This window comes from Camelus bactrianus, chromosome X (assembly GCF_048773025.1).
Source record: "Camelus bactrianus isolate YW-2024 breed Bactrian camel chromosome X, ASM4877302v1, whole genome shotgun sequence".
In the NCBI taxonomy this organism is placed as follows: domain Eukaryota; kingdom Metazoa; phylum Chordata; class Mammalia; order Artiodactyla; family Camelidae; genus Camelus; species Camelus bactrianus.
In genome coordinates, this window is record NC_133575.1 from 22752980 (window position 1) to 22773248 (window position 20269).

Sequence of the window (20269 nt, forward strand, 5' to 3'; positions counted from 1 at the left end):
TCGCTTCTCACACATATTTTTCTTTCTTACCTCCTGACTGCACTCCCCAAATTTCAACTCCTCCATCTGTAGTTGTGCAATGTTGTCATCCTTTAAAAGATAAATTTAAAAATCTCTGGTAGCTCCCATGCATGCCAATTCAGAGCCTTTCTCTATCTCAAAATAGCACATTGCTAAGGAACCTGTGGAGAACTTCAGTGCGCTGTCTTGATTTCCAGAGACTGTACTTACAGAAGGCATTTTAATATTTTTTTCTGTCATGGATTTGCTTCTTGATTATATCCAAAAATATCTGTTAGTCCCTAGTACTTGCACTGGATTTAAGGTCAGATTTCTTTCTCTTTTATAAGGCAGAACCCTAAGCCAGTCCTTTCAGAAGCCAATCCTTTTACAAGGATGAGTATGTATGTAGAAAGTATATAGTAGAAAGAGCTGAAGAAACTGTGGTATTTCGTTAAGACCTGCTGCTTGCTTCCTTTCAGTCCTTAGAGAATTGGGGGAACTTTAAGGACCTACATTTTCAAAGAAATCCAAGATAGAGCATATTTTCCCTTTTTCCAGTAGACGTCTATTCTAGAATGTAAAATAATATAAATAATATTAAAAATAATATAGAATCAGGGGCTAAGAGTAGTTAACTTTCTTTCATTGTAAACAATGCGCTCTCTCGCGCGCGCTCTCTCTCTCTCTCTCTCTCTCTCTCTCTCTCTCTCTCTCTCTCTCTCTCTCTCTCTATATATATATATATATATATATATATATAGTTTATGTGTGCTAACCCAACACTACTTACCTCCAGTAGCATATAGAAGAGACCAATGAATTAGAAGTTAGGATATATGAATTCTAATTCCATCTCTGCCACCAATTAGATAGTAGAACTTTGACAAACCATTGACTTCTTCAGGCTTTGGGTCCCTTTGCTGTAACCTCAGGAAGTTGAAAGAAGTAAATCCATCCAAGTTGTTTGTACAATACATTTTGTGTATGTGGTGTGTACTGCAGAGTCACCTTTGGCCAGAGGAAGCTAGACTTTAAAAAAAATCGTATTATTATTTCTTCACTGGAAAAAAAATGAGTATTGACTCTCAGGTAAGAGCAACTGTTTTCGCCATATGCATACATATCCTTTCTCTCTAGCCATTTTATGAACATTGGAACTGGCAGTAATGATTTAACTTTTTGCCTAGATGACAACTCATCTGTTATAAACAGTAGAAGCTGAGTACATGTGTGCTGATAATTTTTATCATAAATCCTGGAGGAGCATTCTTAACCCATCTACCCCATTCTACCATGTTTTCCTGACTGCAGAGAGCCACAGCACCATGGCAGTCATGCCGCAAATTTGATGGTGGCGGATGGGACTCTTTACTTTGAGAGTGTGTCATTCTTCTCAGGGGGATCATATGTTTATTAACGGGTCATAAGTTGCTTGCTTCCTGTTAGCTTTTCTCGGTAAATAGGACTATAGTACTCAGTGGATGCTGCTTTATTTTTAGCTTTTTAAATCACCACCTGATGAACAGAAACAGTAAACAAGTATTAAAACATCAAAAGTAATTTGAAAATAGTGCTATCCTGGGGAGTCTGGAATTCCAGACATTACCAGACGGTTGTAAATCAGCAGTCACCATGCAAAGCTGGGGAATGAAAGACAAGAAAATAAGAACACCTAAGTGTGCTCATCTGAAGCCACTTTCTGAAAATGAGGGGTCAGTTGCATTTATAGAAGAGCAGGAGAGACTGCCTGAGATGATGAGTCCATATTTTTCTTCAACTTTCCTCATTCTTGTCCAGTCCAATCAGATATCCCAGATGATAAATATAAGGACCTATCTAGAGTCTTGTGCTTCACACTTACTAAGCACCAAAAACTGAAGCCATTGTCATGGTCATATTGTCTATTTAACCCACCTTCTAAACAAACACTGTTTAGCCTTACTGTAAAATGGAAAGTTAAAGGAAGTAGGGAAAAGGGACACAGTACTGATAATAAGCTCTAACATTTGGGGAGTACTCGCTAGAAGACTGACACTGTTCTGAGCTCTTTAAGTATTTTAACATGCTTGATTCCTGCAACAACCTATGAGGTCTTTAATGTTATTTTCTCCTTGTACAAATAAGGAAATGGAAGCCTAAGGAGTCAAGTAACTTTCCCTCATTTCAGAAGTAATGAGTGATTGGGCTGGTATCTGAATCTCTGTAGTTGGCCTTTAGAGATCTTACTCTTCTCTCAAGTGCCTGTAGAAAATAAGGCCTGATATTTGATACAAGGAGGGGTGGGAAAGCCGACAACAGTAATCAGTAGTTTGATGAGAAAGAAAACCGAAGACTCTTGAATTTAAAAGATTTATGTGGAAGGTTCAAAATTAGAATTCACCGATCTACGTCTGAGAAAAGTCTGTTCTTTAAGATTTCTAATGTGTTGTGCAAATACCAGTATTTTTCTAAAACCTGAATATTTTCTTAAGACCCATTTGAGTGTATCCTAAGGTAGTTAATAGCTTAACTTAATTATTTTTCCTGCAAAAAATTGTCTTGAAATGAGCCTGGGAAGAGCACACTCTAGTCTGTACTGGAGTGAAATAAATAAATAATGCACTAGCAATATTGCTGGCAGACCCAAAGAGGATTTTTTTTTCCCTCTTGAGTGTGAAGCTCAAGCTAAAATTTGCCAGTTTCTTTCCTTTCAAAGCTGTTTCTTTTTCAGTATTTTCCATGCTGAAAGTTGACTCTACCTTTCATATAATTCATCTGAGAAAAAAAATCTTTATCATCTTGTATGCCTCTCTCTTTCCTTTGCTTCTTCAGTGTCACAGTGATTCTATATCTTAAATGTATTTTGAATGTGATCCCTCCTTTCCAGCTCAGGCATTGCCTTTGTTGGAGTTGCCATTTTTTCCCTGAATGAATGCAGTTGCTTTCTAATTTGTCTCACTGCTCTTAGTCCTCCTTTCAATCCAATCCAGTTTTCTCACTGCAATCAGAAAAATCTTCCCAAAATCCAAATGTCATCATTTCCCAGTGTGAAGTCCAAACTCTTTACAGTGGTTTTACATGACGTTCAGCCTGGCTCCTGCCCACCTCTCCAGTCTCAGTTCCTGCTATTCCTTGATAACTACTTTATAATCGAGCCACCCCAGATTATTTGCAATTCCTCAAACATGCCAAGTTGTTTAATGCCTTCAAGCCTTTGTGCATACTGTTCTCTGAAATAGCCTTTCTTAAAAACTGCAAAATTCTTACTCATTTTTTAAGATAACCAGGTATCAGAATTTATGAAGTCTGTTTGTTTCTTTCTTTGACACTACTGTGGTCGAACATACCCCTTTGTAGTACTTAGCACATTGAATTTCAGCTATTTACTTGTGAGTCACTTCTGGATTGTGAGGAACTGAGCACTTTCTTTTAAGACTTTTTTCAGGTTACTGTTTGACATTGTTTAATGGTTAATAACTTCACCTGTTAAGTATTTTAGATACACTTGCAGACTACCTATTATACGAAGCTAGAGAAATCTACATTCGATTGTTCTAAATTATAACTTGTGGAAATTTTCTTTCTTACTCAATATAAAGCTGAATAACTAACAGTAATGGAAAACTCTGTTTTTCTCCTCTCCTCTTAACTCTTCTCACACCGGATATGTGGGGTTTTTCCCGCACCAAGCAGTTCTTCAACACCAGCTGGATGTCTTACAATTCCATTCAGTTCTGACACTATGTACCTGGACTTAGCATCAGATCCCACAGGTTAAGGGCTGAATCCTACACAACCGCCCCTACTCCAACCTTCTGACACACACGCAATTCACATACCAGTTGTAAGTCCAGGTTGTCACCTATGCTTCTGACTGACCAGCTGTAAACCAGAGATTCCCACGACCCCCTCGTCTGATTGTATCATTTGTTAGAATGGCTCATAGATCTCAGGAAAATAGTTTACTTACTGTTGATGATTTACAAAGGATATTTCAAAGGACACAAATGAACAGCCAGATGTAAGAAGTGTGCAAGGTCTGGGGGACAAGGCACAGAGCTTCCATGCTCTCACCAGATGCTCCACCCTCCCAGGACCTCCATGTATTCATTAATCCTGAAGCTAAGCAAAGCTTTTGGTTCAAGAGCTTTTATGGAGCTCAGTCTCCAATGTCTGCCCCTTTCCTGGAATTTCAGGGGGGTGGGGCTGAAAATTCTAACTCTCTGATCCCTTGGTCTTTCTGGTGACCAACCCCATTCTGAGACTATTTAGAAGCTCCACCCTAAGTTAACTCATTAGCATAAACTCAGGTATGATCAAAAGGGATCCCTTATGAATAATATACAAGAAATACCACTTAGGAGATTCTGAGAGTTTTAGGAGATCTCTTACCGGAACCTGGAAAAAAGACCAAATATATATTTTTATTATATCATTACTAACCTAGCTATTTTCTGGCCATTCTAATCATGTCATATTAGCATTAAAAAAGCAAGAATCTAAATCAAGTTGCTGCTTAAACATCAAAGTATCTTGGCTGAATAAGGAGTAGGACTTGGGGGCTCTGGTCCATGTGCACCAATTCAGAGCAGAGAGGAACCAACATTACTGAGCACTTAGGTAGGGCCAAGCAAATTTTGATTTAGTATCACATTTAGTACTTAGACAAATGTCTCTGCTCACCACCTGAGAGGTTCAGAGGGATTAAATAAGTTGCCCTAAGTTGTAGAGATAGTGAGCAGTAAAACTCAAGTCCGGGACTTTGATGGCCATGTACATATGGAAGCCACTGGGCTCTTAAAAGAAGAGTTCTCTAGAAAACCTTGAATCTGATATTTTATTCTTCTCTTTATTCTTAATGCTTGCACAATGCCTTTCACATTATTACTGTTCATTGAATGTCCGGAGACAAATTAGCAAAGAAAAATTGTACAATTTATAGGCAAACTTCCTTTGGTCCCACTCTTTCAAAGAGATTTCTAAACACGATTTCTCTTCTCATGTATTCCATTACAAACCCGATTAGGAACTAGTGGGGAGTAAAATGAGATGCTAATCCAATGAATTGATTCTGTAGAATTTGTCTATCAGGATGGTGTTGTCCTTACATAATGTATTACTATGTTTATCCTGTCTCACAACCTGGACTGCAGATCCCAAATGGATATAGATCTGTAAAGATAGTAACTTAGCACTACTTTTATCCAAGAGTGTTTTCTACCCAGACTCATTGAAAATCTCTTCTCTTATCAAGACAACCAGTAAGTATTGTGTAAATTGAGCCATCCTTCCATTATGCTTAATAGGTCAGTTACATTTTTCTACTTCTCTGTTGAGTTTAACAATTTTAGCACAATTATACCCAGGCTTGACTTCTTTTTCTTGACTTAAGTTTTCCTTTATTACTTTTATTTTCTAGATACAAAAATCTCTATTAAACATATTTTCAAACAAAACCTGAATATAATATAAAGCTTTTCTTCCCTAGCATATGAAAAATATACAAATGGTTTAACAGAACCAAGTGTGGTTTAGCTGGATGGCAAGATAGAGCCCTGTGGAATAAGCCATGATAACATAACATGATTTAATCAATAGAGTTTTTGTCCTGCTCTCCCTCTCTCTCTCTCTTTCTCCCTCTTTTTGAGTGAAGTAAAGACACTGCCTTGGCAGCACTTGCTTTTTGTTCACACCAGGCCACCATATTTATTCTGCTTTGTTACAGAAACTCCACTTACTGTATGAAAGTATCCATCTCACTGACAGTGGGTGAAAATGACACTGGACTCTGCTACAATTCCAAGATGAAGTACTTTGATAAAGCTGAACTTAGCAAAAGCAAGGAAATTTCATGCCGTGACATAGAAGATTTTTTACTACCAACCAGGGAACCTGAAATCCTATGGTATAAGGTATGGACTATGAATGATTTTGTTGCTTATAAATAGATTAATATGTATCTTATTCTAGGACAAGTTTGATTAAAACATTTAAATGAGTGTGATATAGTTCACTTCTGCCTTCCTAAAATACAGCAAGTTGTGCTGGTCATTATAAGTTTTTAAACTAGTAGCTTTGATAAATGCTAGTTAATATTTGTATTGTTAGTCCACTTTAATAAGCTGTTGCGTTAATGTTTGTTTCTAGTTTATGCAGATAATTCTTTCAAGTCTATTAAAATCTGTGGTGATATTTTCAGGAACTAAAATATATTAAGCATTCATTTCAAAACTCTTTATATAAGCAGTCCAAAATGTCCCCAGTCAAGTAGAGAATGGATTGACTAGCTTCTGTGATAAAATGGTACACTAGTTTTATTGAAATATTCTGTTTGATGGAAGTAGCTTTGTGCATATTCTAATCTGTTTCATATAAAAGCATACATGTTTTTTAAAATCTGATGAAAATTTATAACATTATAAAATAGTGTTAGATTAACTTCTAAAAACCAAAAGAAACTTTAGGCTTAAGCGGAATCATCAAACACTGTTCTTCCTGTCACATCAATGACTTTCACTGAATTTCAAGATTTGAACATATTCTTCAACTTATTTATATCAAAAGATATTTTTGTTATTGAATGTACTCAGGAAAATGCAATATAGATGCTATGAACATTTGCCGGGAATATTTTATCCTTGCTTTGAAGATTCCTATTGTAAACTTTGCTTTGTCCAATTCACTGGCAGTGGGAATTTAGGAAGCTGGACCTCTTAATAGCTAGATCCACAAATATCAGTATACAGAGTGTGACCCTCATGAGTGACTGATAGCTTATGAATTCAAAACTTGTCAGAAATGAAACACAAAAGAAATCTTTAACAATTTTAAGGGATTTTTCCAGTATTAGCAGTGCCCTTTTCTAAATGACTTAATTTTGATTCTTGCTGTCAACAATGGAGTATTCAGAACATCCAGGGAACTGTTGAAATGTTTTTTACTTTTCCCTTGGATTTCTATCTTTGACAGTGTTAAATAGCCCTTAAATATTAGTCCTACTGTTTTTGTTCCTGTGCAGATGAATTTTATCTTTTACTGTTTTTAATTGTATGAGTATTTCTTACCCTGATTCTGTGGTTTGCCTGCTTTCCACAGGCAGCCTCTAAGCAAGCCCTGATGATCTCCTCTAAGGGAAGAGGTATTAGGGAAGTTTGACCCAAGGTCTTGAAGAACAAATATTTTTTACTAGTACTCATAAGTGTACATTCAGCTTCTAGATACAGTTTCTTGACTGTTTGCTAGTAAGTTGATCTTAAGAGTCATGCACTTTTTCTCACTTTTTACAAATAATATCTCAAAATTTGCTGAAATACTAGAGACCACACACACATACACAGATACACACACACACATGCAGAGTCATACACTCAATTTTCTTAAATGGCTGACCTAATATTGGTCCTTTAGTCATGTTTCCACTGTCACCCCAGTCATTGTGACCTTCATATATAAAGACCATAATTAGTGAAGTGATGAGTGGAGATGCAGTATATATCGAATTTAAAAGTTTTTTTTAACTATTTAGATTATTTTTCCATAGTCAAGGGAATATATATTCCATACATTCATCACATAATTTATGCAACCAAGATAAGGATGTTAAATATATGTTTTGTTCTGCTATAACCAGATAACTGTCCCCTAATTGTACACAGGCATTGAGACACATACTCAAAATAACTATCTGCATAAATTTGATTTGGCAATAAATTTCTTAAAAATATAATATTATCTCTGAATAGTGTTAAAGGGTTTAAAGCTATTTTATCCTCATTCCATTGATTTCAAATCTGGCTAGAGGAAATGGACTTCTTCTTGGCAAAAACAGAAACCTCCTGAGCCAACATCATTATAATCCAAAGTTTAAATCAGAGACCACAATTTGATACACCTATCAATAATGAAAATCAGTATTTGTAAGACTATAAACACATTGCCTATAAATGGTAGCCGTTTCTTTCATGGATTGTAGAATATATATGTTATGAAGAGATTGAATTATTTCTAAATGCAACATTAAAAGATTTAAAGTGTTGAATTAAAGTATTTTCCTTTATAGGTTTAATTTTTCTACTTTCCACAAAAAATCATTTTATATTTTATGCTATCAATATCAATGTGGTTAATTTCATGATCATCAAATGTAGAGCATTTGCTTCTAAAAATGATATCCAGAGTAATCTTACCCAATGTTCCTTTTCTTATATTTAGTAAATCAATACATATCTGATTTAGAGTCACTAACCTTAGAATTTAATAAAGTGACTCTTGCTGAAAGTACTTTTTTCAAATTGAGGTAGTTGATTTCCTGGAGATGTGGAGAAGGTTTGAAAATCTTTAGTATTAATTCCAGACACTTTAGCCCTTTTAAAACATATCCTTATAAGCTTTTAGTTTAGTAATTTAAAATATTACTTTATTTTTAATTTACTATATGCAGTATAAAATTTTTATGTTTTTCATGTAGGAATGTAGAACAAAAACATGGAGGCCAAGTATTGTATTCAAAAGAGATACCCTGCTTATAAGAGAAGTCAGAGAAGATGACATTGGAAATTACACTTGTGAACTAAAATATGGAGGCTTCGTTGTGAGAAGAACCACTGAATTAACTGTTACAGGTAAGCACAGTCTTCAGTATTTCATTTGCAAGTAATGAAACTACCATTTTAAGTTTAATTTTTGTGCCACATATTGATTTTTTTTAATCTTTGTGATGAAAGACGTACTTAGCCAAATGCTAAGTGGATTTCTATAGATGAAATTTATTCCACCTTGCTTTTAAATCATCTTTCGTTGAAATGCATTTGAAAAATTAAAGAAAATATGCTTAGGGGATTATAGAAATGTTAGCTTTTAAAAGTACTTGAATAAATGAGTTTACGATTTCAGAAAGTCATGCTTATATTTGGTAGTGGTGTCATTTTTAGAAACATTTTCTAGAGTGTTGAAATGGAATATGTGAAATCTACCTGTCTTCCTGTCTTGCTCCAAATTAGAAAAATTACTTTTTAAATTCACTTACCACTCTATGACTCTGATATCTGTGTTCTCATGAGCTTGAATATAACAAAACTTCAGATGCAATAATTGAATAACTATGTGAGATGCAATGCATGGACTCATTCCCGTATCTGGGGGCTAAGGTAGAAGGGCATGAGAACAAGATTCAGAACACTGCCTGTAATCAGGAATCTACAGCTCACTAGTCACATGACTTTGAGTCACCACAACGTTGAGAATATTAGTTTCCTCATGTATAAAATGGTGATCAAAAAGTTTACCTTGTTTATTTCAATAAGGTCTTTGCAAGGATTGAATGAGGTAAGGTACTATATGTGAAATCAATTTGCAAAATATAGGATTATATCCAAATGGCATCGTTGTTGTTATTTTTGTGTCATGTAAGATTGCATTCATGCTTTGCTTTACCTTATACCATGCTTCTCTAAAGGTGGTTCCAAGAGGAAAATTCAGGGTGGGAATTAAGAGCAACGTTAGATAGTTAAACACATTATTCTCATTAAGAGAGATTCTTTTCAGTGACTTTCTACAATCATTTTTAATGAAACATATATGTATATAAGTATGAAAAGGATATCAGATACTTTAAAGAGATTTTCATTTGTTCATTGATTCACTTAAAGTGGTTTTCCTGTATATGAAAATTGTTTTGTGATAATCACCTTCATCTTGTAATAATCATCATTAAATCTTGAAATTATGATATATTTTGACTTAAACACCAAATCTGATTTCATGAAATTTGTTTGATGGATCCTAATTATTCTGATTGAAAAAAACATAAATAAATAAGGTACTCTTTCATAATGGTTTTGATATATATTAGACGAAGTAAAAAAACTGACACTAGCAATACATGATACACTTGAATAGTAAACACACATTCAGTCGTGGTTTATGTACCAATGTGTATGATTTACAGTAGTTTGATTTTCAGTTTTGCTGCATGTAATAAGTTTCTGTATAGAAAATTAAACTAACACTTTTATCACTCCCTATCTGTTTAATGGAACAGTGAAAGGCATAACTGTCTATACTTGGATTTTCTTTGGAAAAAATATTGAATTTTTTAGTATTTCTTTTTTGCTCTTAACCTATACTGAAGTAGCTTTTCAAGGAGTAAGCATTGAGACAAAGGAATTTAAAAATATAATGAAAAAAATATTCTGAAAAGAAAATAGAATGCACTTCTAGTCTTTATTCTTTGGCGTGTAGAACTAATCCTAGGTAAGCACACCTTTCCCCTTTCTAGAAACACTAGGATACTAAAATATTGTCAAGTAAGAGGTGATTGGAAAACAATTTCCTGGAGACTGGAAACTGTGTCTCAAATGGTAAAATGACATAAATGAAGCTATTTTGTATAATCAATAGTAGAATTGTTTTCTCCTAAATGTTAGCCAGAGCTATTATATTTTCCTACATTCATTTCTCTAAAAATATCTCCTTTTCTTTATATGAAAATGAGGAATAATTATATCTTGATATCCAAGAGGAAGTTAGTAAAAGTTTTCATCCAACTGAATATTATGAATAGTAGTCTTATGAATACTAGTCCTCTAACTTAAGTAGATCTACCTGTGATGTTGATTTGGGAACATAAAATATAAAGCAAAATTTGATTATATGTGAAATTTTGGATAAATCAGAGAGCTGCATACCGAAGAGTTAAAAATAATATGTATTAAAATGCACTTTAGGTTTTAACAAGAAGTCTGTTGACAAGATAAATTTATGCATAACATTGCTTTAAATAGAGTAACACTATGGCTCGTTTACTTTGCCTGTGGCCAAATCAAAGAAAAATTCCTAGGATCCAAGGAGTTGTATCTCTCAGTAAAGCAACAAAGGTGGGCATTTCTTTGGATGATAATAAGTCACTGTTTTGTATCTTGGTTTTCTGCATATCATGATTATATTATACTTAATGTAAACCTTAAGCAAAGCATGATATCATTTAGTTTTAGTGAATCTGCCTTAGCTGATAATAAAAAAAAATTGAAGTATGTTAGAATATTTTTTTAAAATAAAAAAGGAAGCCTATATGTGAGGAGAAAAAGGAATATCTGGATAAGTAAAGTGGCATTGTGCAGGCAGTATGGTAGCCTTTTATGGAGATCCTTCGTTTATTAAGTGTATGTGCCTATTTAAGTGAAGTAGTGGTTTAGGAGAACAGATCAAGTGAAATAAACAATGAACCTACTTTGCACTTTTGGTATACTTTAAACATTAAAAAAAATTAAATGTGAAATGTTTCAGCATTATCCGTAGCCTCCACCCTCTTCTCTAAGCTTCAGCCATACTGTTTTGCTCTTTTTCTCCAAATATCCTCCCTCTGAACCCTTGTGTGCTCCCTCTGGAATGCTTTTTATTCCACATTATTACAGTGCCAATTCTTACTCTTTTTTCAAAGCCCAGCTAAAATGTTACCTCTGTTCTGAAGCTTGTAGTTAGTTCTTCATGTCTTCAGAGAACCCCACTTACCACGTTGCATCATAATAACTATTTGTTTACACTCCTCTTATTCCACATGAACATGAGCTCCTCAGGGTTAAGGACAATGTCTCTCTTTTAGTAAACATTTTACTTTAGAATAGTTTTACACTTACAGAAAAAGTCAGACAGATAGTAGGCAGAGATTCCATATACCCCACACCCATTTTCCCCTATTATTAGGATCTAATACTAATATGGTACATTTGTTACAATTAATGAACTAATATTGCTGTATTATTATTAACTAAAGTCCATATTTTATTCACATTTCCTTAGTATTTTCATCCTTTCTTAGTTTTTACCTAATGTCTTTTTTTTTTTCTGTTCCAGGGTCACATTTAGTTGTTGTGTCTCCTTAGGTTCCTTTTAGCTGTCCCTGTTTCTGACTTCTCTTGTTTTTGATAATCTTGGTAATTTTAAGTAGTACTTATTTTGTAGAATGTCCTTCAGTTGTGATTTGTTTGATGTTTTTCTCATGATTAGGCTTAGATTATATGCTCTTGGAAGACCACGGAGGTAAAGTCACAACATAGTGTACTATCAACATGACATTGCTGTTGGTGTTGGCATTCATCACCTGGTAGTGTTTGTCAGATTTTGCCACTGCGAAATTACTCTTTTTCTCTGTTTTCCTTATTGCACTCTTTGGAAAGAAGTCACCATCTGTAGTCCACACTTAAGGATTGAGAAGTTATGCCCTCACCTCTTTGAAGGCAGAATATCTACATAAATTATTTGAAATTCTTCTGCATGGGACATATATCTATTTTTCCACATTTACTTATTCAGTCATTTATCTGTATCAGTATGGACTCATGGATATTTCTTTTATACTTTGATTTATATCTAATATCACCTTATTTATTTTGTTGCTCAAATTGTTCCAACTTTGGACCTTTGGAGCTCTTTTTTAAAAAAAATTTTATTGAAGTATAGTCAGTCACAATGTGTCAGTTTCTGGTGTACAGCATAATGGAGCTCTTTTAGTTGATTTCTTTGTCCCTTTGACACACTCCTGTCATTGTGTGTGTATGTGTGTGTGTGTGTTTCTTTATTTTCAGACCCTACAGGATGCTTCAGGATCAGCTTATGTATCTTCTGCCCTAGTCCTAGAATCAACTATTTCTTCCAAAGAGCTCTTTTCCTTTTTGTTAGAGAATGGTACTAGAAACTAAGATCTGGGCATTGACAGTACTCATTGCTAATGAAGTATAGTTGTTTCTAAGACCTCTCAGTTGACAGAGCAAAGAAATATGTGTATACTAACCCAGGTATATATATACATATCTAGGGTTATCTCTGTATGTAACCATCTGTCTCTATATTGAACTAAAGATGAGTTCATACTTATGTCTCTAATCCATTACCATATGTATCATTCTAGCTTCTTCTCCTTCCTTATCTGTAACTTTCCCATCCAATAGTGAGAAACCTGGTTCTCACCATCTTACTTGTTTACATCCAATATAAGTATGTAATGAGATCAGAACTTTTGACCTGTACGCCTATGAGAAACAACTTTATCAACTAGAGTACAGTGTTTATATAGTTTCTCTTGCCTTTAGTCTTACACACTCTGCTCATTTCCTCCTATCCCCTTCAGTGAGGTTGTCTCACTCATTTGTAGTATAGTCAGGTTATTTTACCACATTCCTCATTCCATCCTGGGATCTTCCATCCTCCTAAATGATGTCTTTAAAAGTTTGCATATGTTAAGGTTTGTAGGGGAGAAAAAATAATTTTCCATCTACTTTTCTGAGTTCTTAGCTGGGACCCCCAGATAGATTAACAAGAGAAAAACAAAAGTTTATTTTTTAAAGTTATAATATCTTTCAAACAGAAGTTTATTAACATGTATATGTCACATATACATGGCAAACTGAGTACCTCCCCAAGAAGGCCCAAGCCACCAGCGTAATATCATTTGCAGCTAAAGACAAAAGAAAGATTTTGGGGGGGGGGTGGTGAGGGAAAGGAAGGTGAGTTATGGGAAATTACCAGGAAAAGCACAGTAAACAAGGGTAAGTCTAAATTTAGACACCATCTCCATTGTTAAGAGTTAGGGTCATCCTTCTCCTCCCTCTTAAGAGAGGGTGACATCTTTGTAAATAGAGATTTCCTTTACAAATGTAAATTTCTCTTACAAAAGAGTAACTCTTACTTTGTTTTTAGAGCTTCTCCTATGTTTGCAGTTTCTCAAAATAACCAGCTCAAAATAATCTTTATACCAAAAGACATATTTTGGGTTGGCATATTCTGCTGCTATTTATGCCCACCTTTGAAACTTCCCCAATAAATTTTATAGTCTGAAAGCTGTGTTGGTGGATTGCTTCGTATCTCAATGAACCATTCTTAGTCCTGAGAATAGGTTAGTTCACTAAAGGAAGTTGTGTCTCATTTTAGGAGGCAGTGTTGCAGGTGAGCTCCCAAAGTTAGGCCTATAGGTTGCAAGCAGTCAGAAATTCATTGAAGCATTTCTATGGAAACACAAGAGAAACAAAGGTTAATGATTAGAGAAGAATATAAACTCAATTTTTGAGTCCTGAGGGCAGCCAGGTATGAAAATTTCTAGAATCTTTTTTGGTTTTGTTGTAAAATATAACTAACAAAATTCACCATTTTAACCATTTTAAAGTGTATGTTTCACTGGCATTAAGTTCATTCACATTGTGTGCAGTGGTCACCACCATCCATCTCTAGAACTTTTCATCTTTCAAAACTGAAACTGAACCCATTAAACAGTATCTCCATATTCTCTTCTGCCATTAACCTCTGGCAACCACTCCTCTATTTTCTGTAACTATAAATTTGACCATTCTAGGTACTTCAAAAAAGTGGAATTATACACTATTTGTCTTTTGGTATATGACTTCTTTCACTCAGTATAATGTCTTCAGGGTTCATTCATAATAGCTCATTTATTTCTATCACAGTAACATTACACTGTGTGGCTGTACTATAGTTTGTCCATTTTCTTTTGAATGGTGCATCTTGGGTGCTTCCAGTTTGGGGAGATTATGAGTAAAGCTACTATACGCATTATTGTGCAGGTTTTCCTGTGGACCTAAGTTTTCAAATCAGTTGAAAAAATACCTAGGAATATAATTTCTAGAGTATATGGGAAGGTTATATTTAGCTTTGTGGGAAGGTGCCAAACTGTCTTCTAAAGTAGCTGTACCATTTTGCATTTCTGTAAACAATGAATGAAGAATTCCAGTTGTTCTGCATCCTTCCACCAATCAGACCTCTATTGTTTGGATTTTACCATTCCAATAGGTCTGTAGTGGTATCTCGTTTTTTAATTGCCAATTTCTGATGATTAATTATTTTGAACATGTTTTTATGTGCTTGTTTACCTTTTGTATATCTTACTTGGTCTAGTGTCTGTTCAGATATTTACCTCCCTTTTTAACTGGGATGTTTGCTTTTTTGTTGCCCAGTTTTAAGAAGTTTTTGTATATTTTTGATACAACTCCTTCTTGAGATGTACGTTTTGCAAATATTTTTCCCAGTCTGTAGCTTTTCCTTTGATTTTTTTTTAAAACAATGACTTTCACAGAGCAGAGGTTTAAGGTGTTATTTGAGTTTTCTTCTTTTCTAAAACATAGACTTAATTATATAAATTTCTTTTAAACACTGCTTTTGCTGTATCCCACAAATTTTGATAAGTTACATTTTCATTTTGTTCAAAATATTTTAAAATTTCTCTTGAGAATCATTCTTTGACCCCTGTGTTATTTAGAAATGTGTTAATTTCTAAACATTTGGTGACTTTCCCAGCTATTTGTCTCTTACTGATTTCTAGTTTATTTTCTTTGTGATCTGGGCACACACTTTGTATGATTTCTATTTTTAAAAATTTGTTAACGTGTATTTTATGAACTAGAATGTGATCTCTCATGGCAAATGTCCTGTGAGAGATTGAGAGGAATGTATATTTTGCTATTGTTAGATTGGAATTCTTTAAATGTCAGTTAAATAAAGTTTACTTATAGTGTTGTTCAAATCAACTGTATCCTTACTGATCTTCTGCTTGCTTGATCTTTCAGTTACTGAAAGTAGTGTTGAAATCTCCAACTTTAGTAGTGGATTTGCCTGTTTATCCTTCCAATTCTGTAAGTTTTTGCCTCACAGTTTTCATGTTCTATTGTTAGGTGCATATATATTTAGGGTTATTATGACTTTTTGGAGAATTGATCTCTTTGTCATTATGCAATGTCCCTCTTTATTCATATTTTCCTTGCTCTGAAGTCAGCTTTGTCTGAATTAATATACCAACCTTTCTTTTGAATAGTGTTAGCATGGTGTATCTTTCTTTATCCCTTTACTTTTAACCTATCTGGTTCTTAATTTTAAAGTAGGTTTCTTATAGAGAGCATGGTTAGATCTTAATTTTTTATCCATTTTGATATTCTCTTTGTTGTAATTAATATGGTTAGATTACTTACATTGAAAGTGATTATTGAAATTGCCAGATTCATGTTTGTCAGTGTTTTCATTTCATTGAACTTCTTTTTTTCCCTCTCTGCATTCTCTGGTTTTAATTGAACATTTTATATGGTTCTACTTTATCTCTCCTTTGTTAATATAAATTTTTCTTATTTAAAAAAATTTTAGTGGTTGCCTTGGATATTTTTATACATATTTTTAACTAATCTAAGACCACCCTTAAGAAACACCATACCTCTTTGTGTGTTGTGCAGGTACCTTACTAGAAAATATTCCTACTTCTTCCCTCTCATCCTTTATGACATTGCTATCATTCATTTCACTTATCCATATGCTATAATCACCCAATATGTTCTTTTTTTATTTATTTTTATATATTTTATTTTTAACATTTTTTATTGAGTTATAGTCATTTTACAATGTTGTGTCAAATTCCAGTGTAGAGCACAATTTTTCAGTTATACATGAACACACATATATTCATTGTCACATTTTTTTTTCGCTGTGAGCTACCACAAGATCTTGTTTATATTTCCCTGTGCTATGCAGTATAATCTTGTTTATCTATTCTACATTTTAAAATCCCAGTCTATCCCTTCCCACCCCCTGCCCCCTTGGCAATCACAAGTTTGTATTCTATGTCTATGAGTCTGTTTCTGTTTTGTATTTATGTTCTTTTTCTTTTTTTAAGATTCCACATATGAGCGATCTCATATGGTATTTTTCTTTCTCTTTCTGGCTTACTTCACTTAGAATGACATTCTCCAGGGACATCCATGTTGCTGCAAATGGCGTTATGTTGTCGGTTGGTTTTATGGCAGAATTATATTCCATTGTATAAATATACCACATCTTCTTTATCCAGTCACCTGTTGATGGACATTTAGGCTGTTTCCATGTCTTGGCTATTGTAAATAGTGCTTCTATGAACATTGGGGTGCAGGTATCATTTTGAAGTAAGGTTCCTTCTGGATGTATGCCCAGGAGCGGGATTCCTGGGTCATATGGTAAGTCTATTCCTAGTCTTTTGAGGAATCTCCATACTGTTTTCCACAGTGGCTACACCAGACTGCATTCCCACCAGCAGTGTTGGAGGGTTCCCTTTTCTCCACAGCCTCTCCAGAATTTGTCATTTGTGGACTTTTGAATGATGGCCGTTCTGACTGGTGTGAGGTGATACCTCATTGTAGTTTTGATTTGCATTTCTCTGATAATTAGTGATCTTGAGCATTTTTTCATGTGCCTATTGATCATTTGTATTTCTTCCTTGGAGAATTGCTTGTTTAGGTCTTCTGCCCATTTTTGGATTCACCCAATATATTCTTATTACTTTAGACAAATAGTTGTCTTTTAGGTCAATTTATAATAAGGTAAAGATGTTATTTTACCCTCATTTACTGATTCTACGACACTCTTAATTTCTATGTAGATTCAAGTTTCTGACCTATACATTTTCCTCCTCCTGAATAGCTTATATTAACATTTCTTGCAATGAAGGTCTGGTGATGATAAATTCCTTCAGGCTTGTTTGTCCAAAAGTCCCTTTATTTTTCACTGCATTAAATACTCCACTTCACTCTCTTATTTCTTGAATGTTTTTTGAGAAGGGGTTCACTCTGATTCTTACCCTTGTTCCTCTATAGATATGTCAATTTCCTGTGTTTTTTTTCAAGATTTTCTATTTGTTTTTCTGCAGGTTGAAAATATGTCTAGATGTAGTAATTTTGTTACTATCCTGCTTGGTGTTTTCTGAGCTTTCTTGTTTGGTGTCTGTCATTAATTTTGGAAATTCTATGGCCTTTATTATATCAAGTATTTCTTTTGGTCCATTCTTTCTTCTCTTTCTAGTATTATAATTATACATGTATTATGCCTTTTGAAATTATCCACAGGTCTTGAATATTATGTTAACATTTTTTTCATTCTTTTCTCTTTTTGCATTTTGATTTATGAAGCTTCTATTGACCCATCTTTAAGGTAACTAAGTCTTAACTTGGCTATGTTCAGTATACTGATGTGCCCATCAAAGACAATCTTCATTTCTGTCACAGTGTTTTAATTTCTTACATTTCCTTTTGATTCTTGCTAAGAATTTCCATTTCTGTGTTTAAATTATCCATCTGTTTTTGCACAGTATCTGTATTTTTCCATTAGAGCACTTAAGACATTAAATATAGTTATTTTAAATTCCCTGTCTGATCATTTTAATATTTATGTCTTTTCTGAGTCTGATTCTGATGGTTGCTGATGGAATTTCTGGCTCCAGTGGCTTCTCCAAATAAGCAGGTCTCAGCTGTGACCCTTTGGGTTGATCTGTGTTTCCAAATTTGGGGGTGGCTCTTTGCCCCAAAACCTCAGTTCTCTTAGAGGTCTAAGAAAAGCTATTGATTTTTAGCTTCTTTTTGTAACAATAGGAGTGATGACTTGCAAGCTATTTACATCTGGAAACTGAAACCAAAAGCAATAATATCATTTCATCTTGGTGTTCTCAAACTCAGTGATTACCTAGCATGTCTGACCCATAGTAGCCACTCAGTAGATGTGCATTCTTGAATGAATTAATTCAAAATCATGGACATATTTCATTCTTAAATTGTGTTTACATTGGGCAAATTGATACCTTGTCACACGAAAAGTAGAAAAAATAGTGTTGGAATAACTGCCTCAATCCAAATCCCATACTTTATTTACTTTTGTTAACATTACTGTGTATTACATCAACCTTTTAAAATTTTTCTATATTACATTTCTGCTCTGTATTGCATTTTAAGTCAAAATCATCTTCCTTATGTTAATTGTTAAGTCAAGTGCCTGCCTGTAGTTGAACTTTTAGATGCAAATAAAGGACTGAATTTTCCTGTTAAGATTGCTTCATTCTCATTTTTTAAAAATAGAATTAAGTCTTTATCTCCTTGTTTCACATGTAAAGCTAGCTGTGTTGTTTCATGTTTGTTTTTAACATGTCTTCCAGTTTATCAAGTTCTTTTCTATTCTTGAATCTATATTATACCATATTAGCTTCCCTTTCTGGACAAGTGTCAGTAGAATTTTATTGGAAGATATTTCTGTTTTCATCATTCTAAGTATTCTATGCAAAAAGTCCTACATAAAGCTGTTTAACATTCTTTTACATACATATTTTTTTCCGTAAATATATTGTTCACCTCTCTTTAGGTATAGTTTTTAATACTACTAAGAAATCCAGCCCATATTTCTTTACTTGTTTGTTTTCATTTAATAATAGGACATAACAAAGTACATAAAATATAAATATGCAGATATTTAACATCAAATGAACCCACGTAGATGAAGAGAACATTGTGGGCATCACAGAAGTCCTCTGCATACCCTTCTGAATATAAACTCCTTCCCTTCTACTGATTATGGTAATGCCATCATGACTTTTACGTTATTGGTTTTCTTGTCTTTTTAAAAAAGTTATGCTAGCTGATAATGTATGCCTAAGCAATATAGCTAACATTTTGCCTGTTTTTGAAACCTATAAATTTGGACTCACACATTCTGTATTCTGTTGTGTCTGGCTTTTTCAACTTCAAATTTTGTTTTAAAAATTTATTTGTGTTCTATTTATCCACAGTTTATTACTTTTATGTTATAGTATTGTATTATATGAATGTCTGACAGCTTGTTGACAAATAATTGGGACTGTTGTGATTTTTTGCTAATGCAGGTAATATTGCCTTTAACCATCTTATAAGCAGAGACACATACACACACTCAAACACATATTTTTCATTGTACATATAAGTGGGTATTGATAAAGGATTTTTACCTAGGAGTGGATTTGTTTATTCATAGTATGTGAATGTTCACATTTACTAGGTATTGTTTAGGCTGCTTTGGGTCATGGGTCTAGCCCAGCCAAATGTACTGAGAGAAGGAAGGTAGTAGTAACCCAGAGGAAAGTATTCCAGGGTAGTAGTAACCCAAAGGTGAAGATATTCTAGGGAATATAAATAGCGGATATTATGATTTCTTGGAGATTATAAAATGTGGTTTGATATTTATAAAATTATTTTGTGGGTCATATAATAATTTTCTGTACTTCAGTATTGCTAAATAAAATGTGAAAATACTCAGATTTGTTTTGGTTTAAATTGCCATATCCTAGGGTTCTTTATACTAACTCTAATTCACATCCAGACTACCTTTAACTCTAACCCTCTGCCAGATTATTTGTGGGAATGTGGGTATGGGGAAAAAAAAACATGTACACGGTTCTTCCATAAGAACCAAAGTACCTCCAAAATAAATTATGTGAGCTTAGCTCTTGTTACTATGTGAATTATTTAGATAA

General features: G+C 33.9%; 1 protein-coding gene across 1 annotated transcript in view; it reads left to right on the top strand.

Moving 5' to 3' along the window:
- The window catches only part of IL1RAPL1 (interleukin 1 receptor accessory protein like 1), a 1156506-nt gene that overhangs the window by 679685 nt on the left and 456552 nt on the right, over nt 1–20269 (top strand). The window contains exons 4-5 of the mRNA XM_010970316.3: nt 5708–5894; nt 8450–8603. Of these exons, the coding sequence (XP_010968618.1) occupies nt 5708–5894; nt 8450–8603 (341 nt within the window). The remainder of the gene's footprint in view (nt 1–5707; nt 5895–8449; nt 8604–20269) is intronic.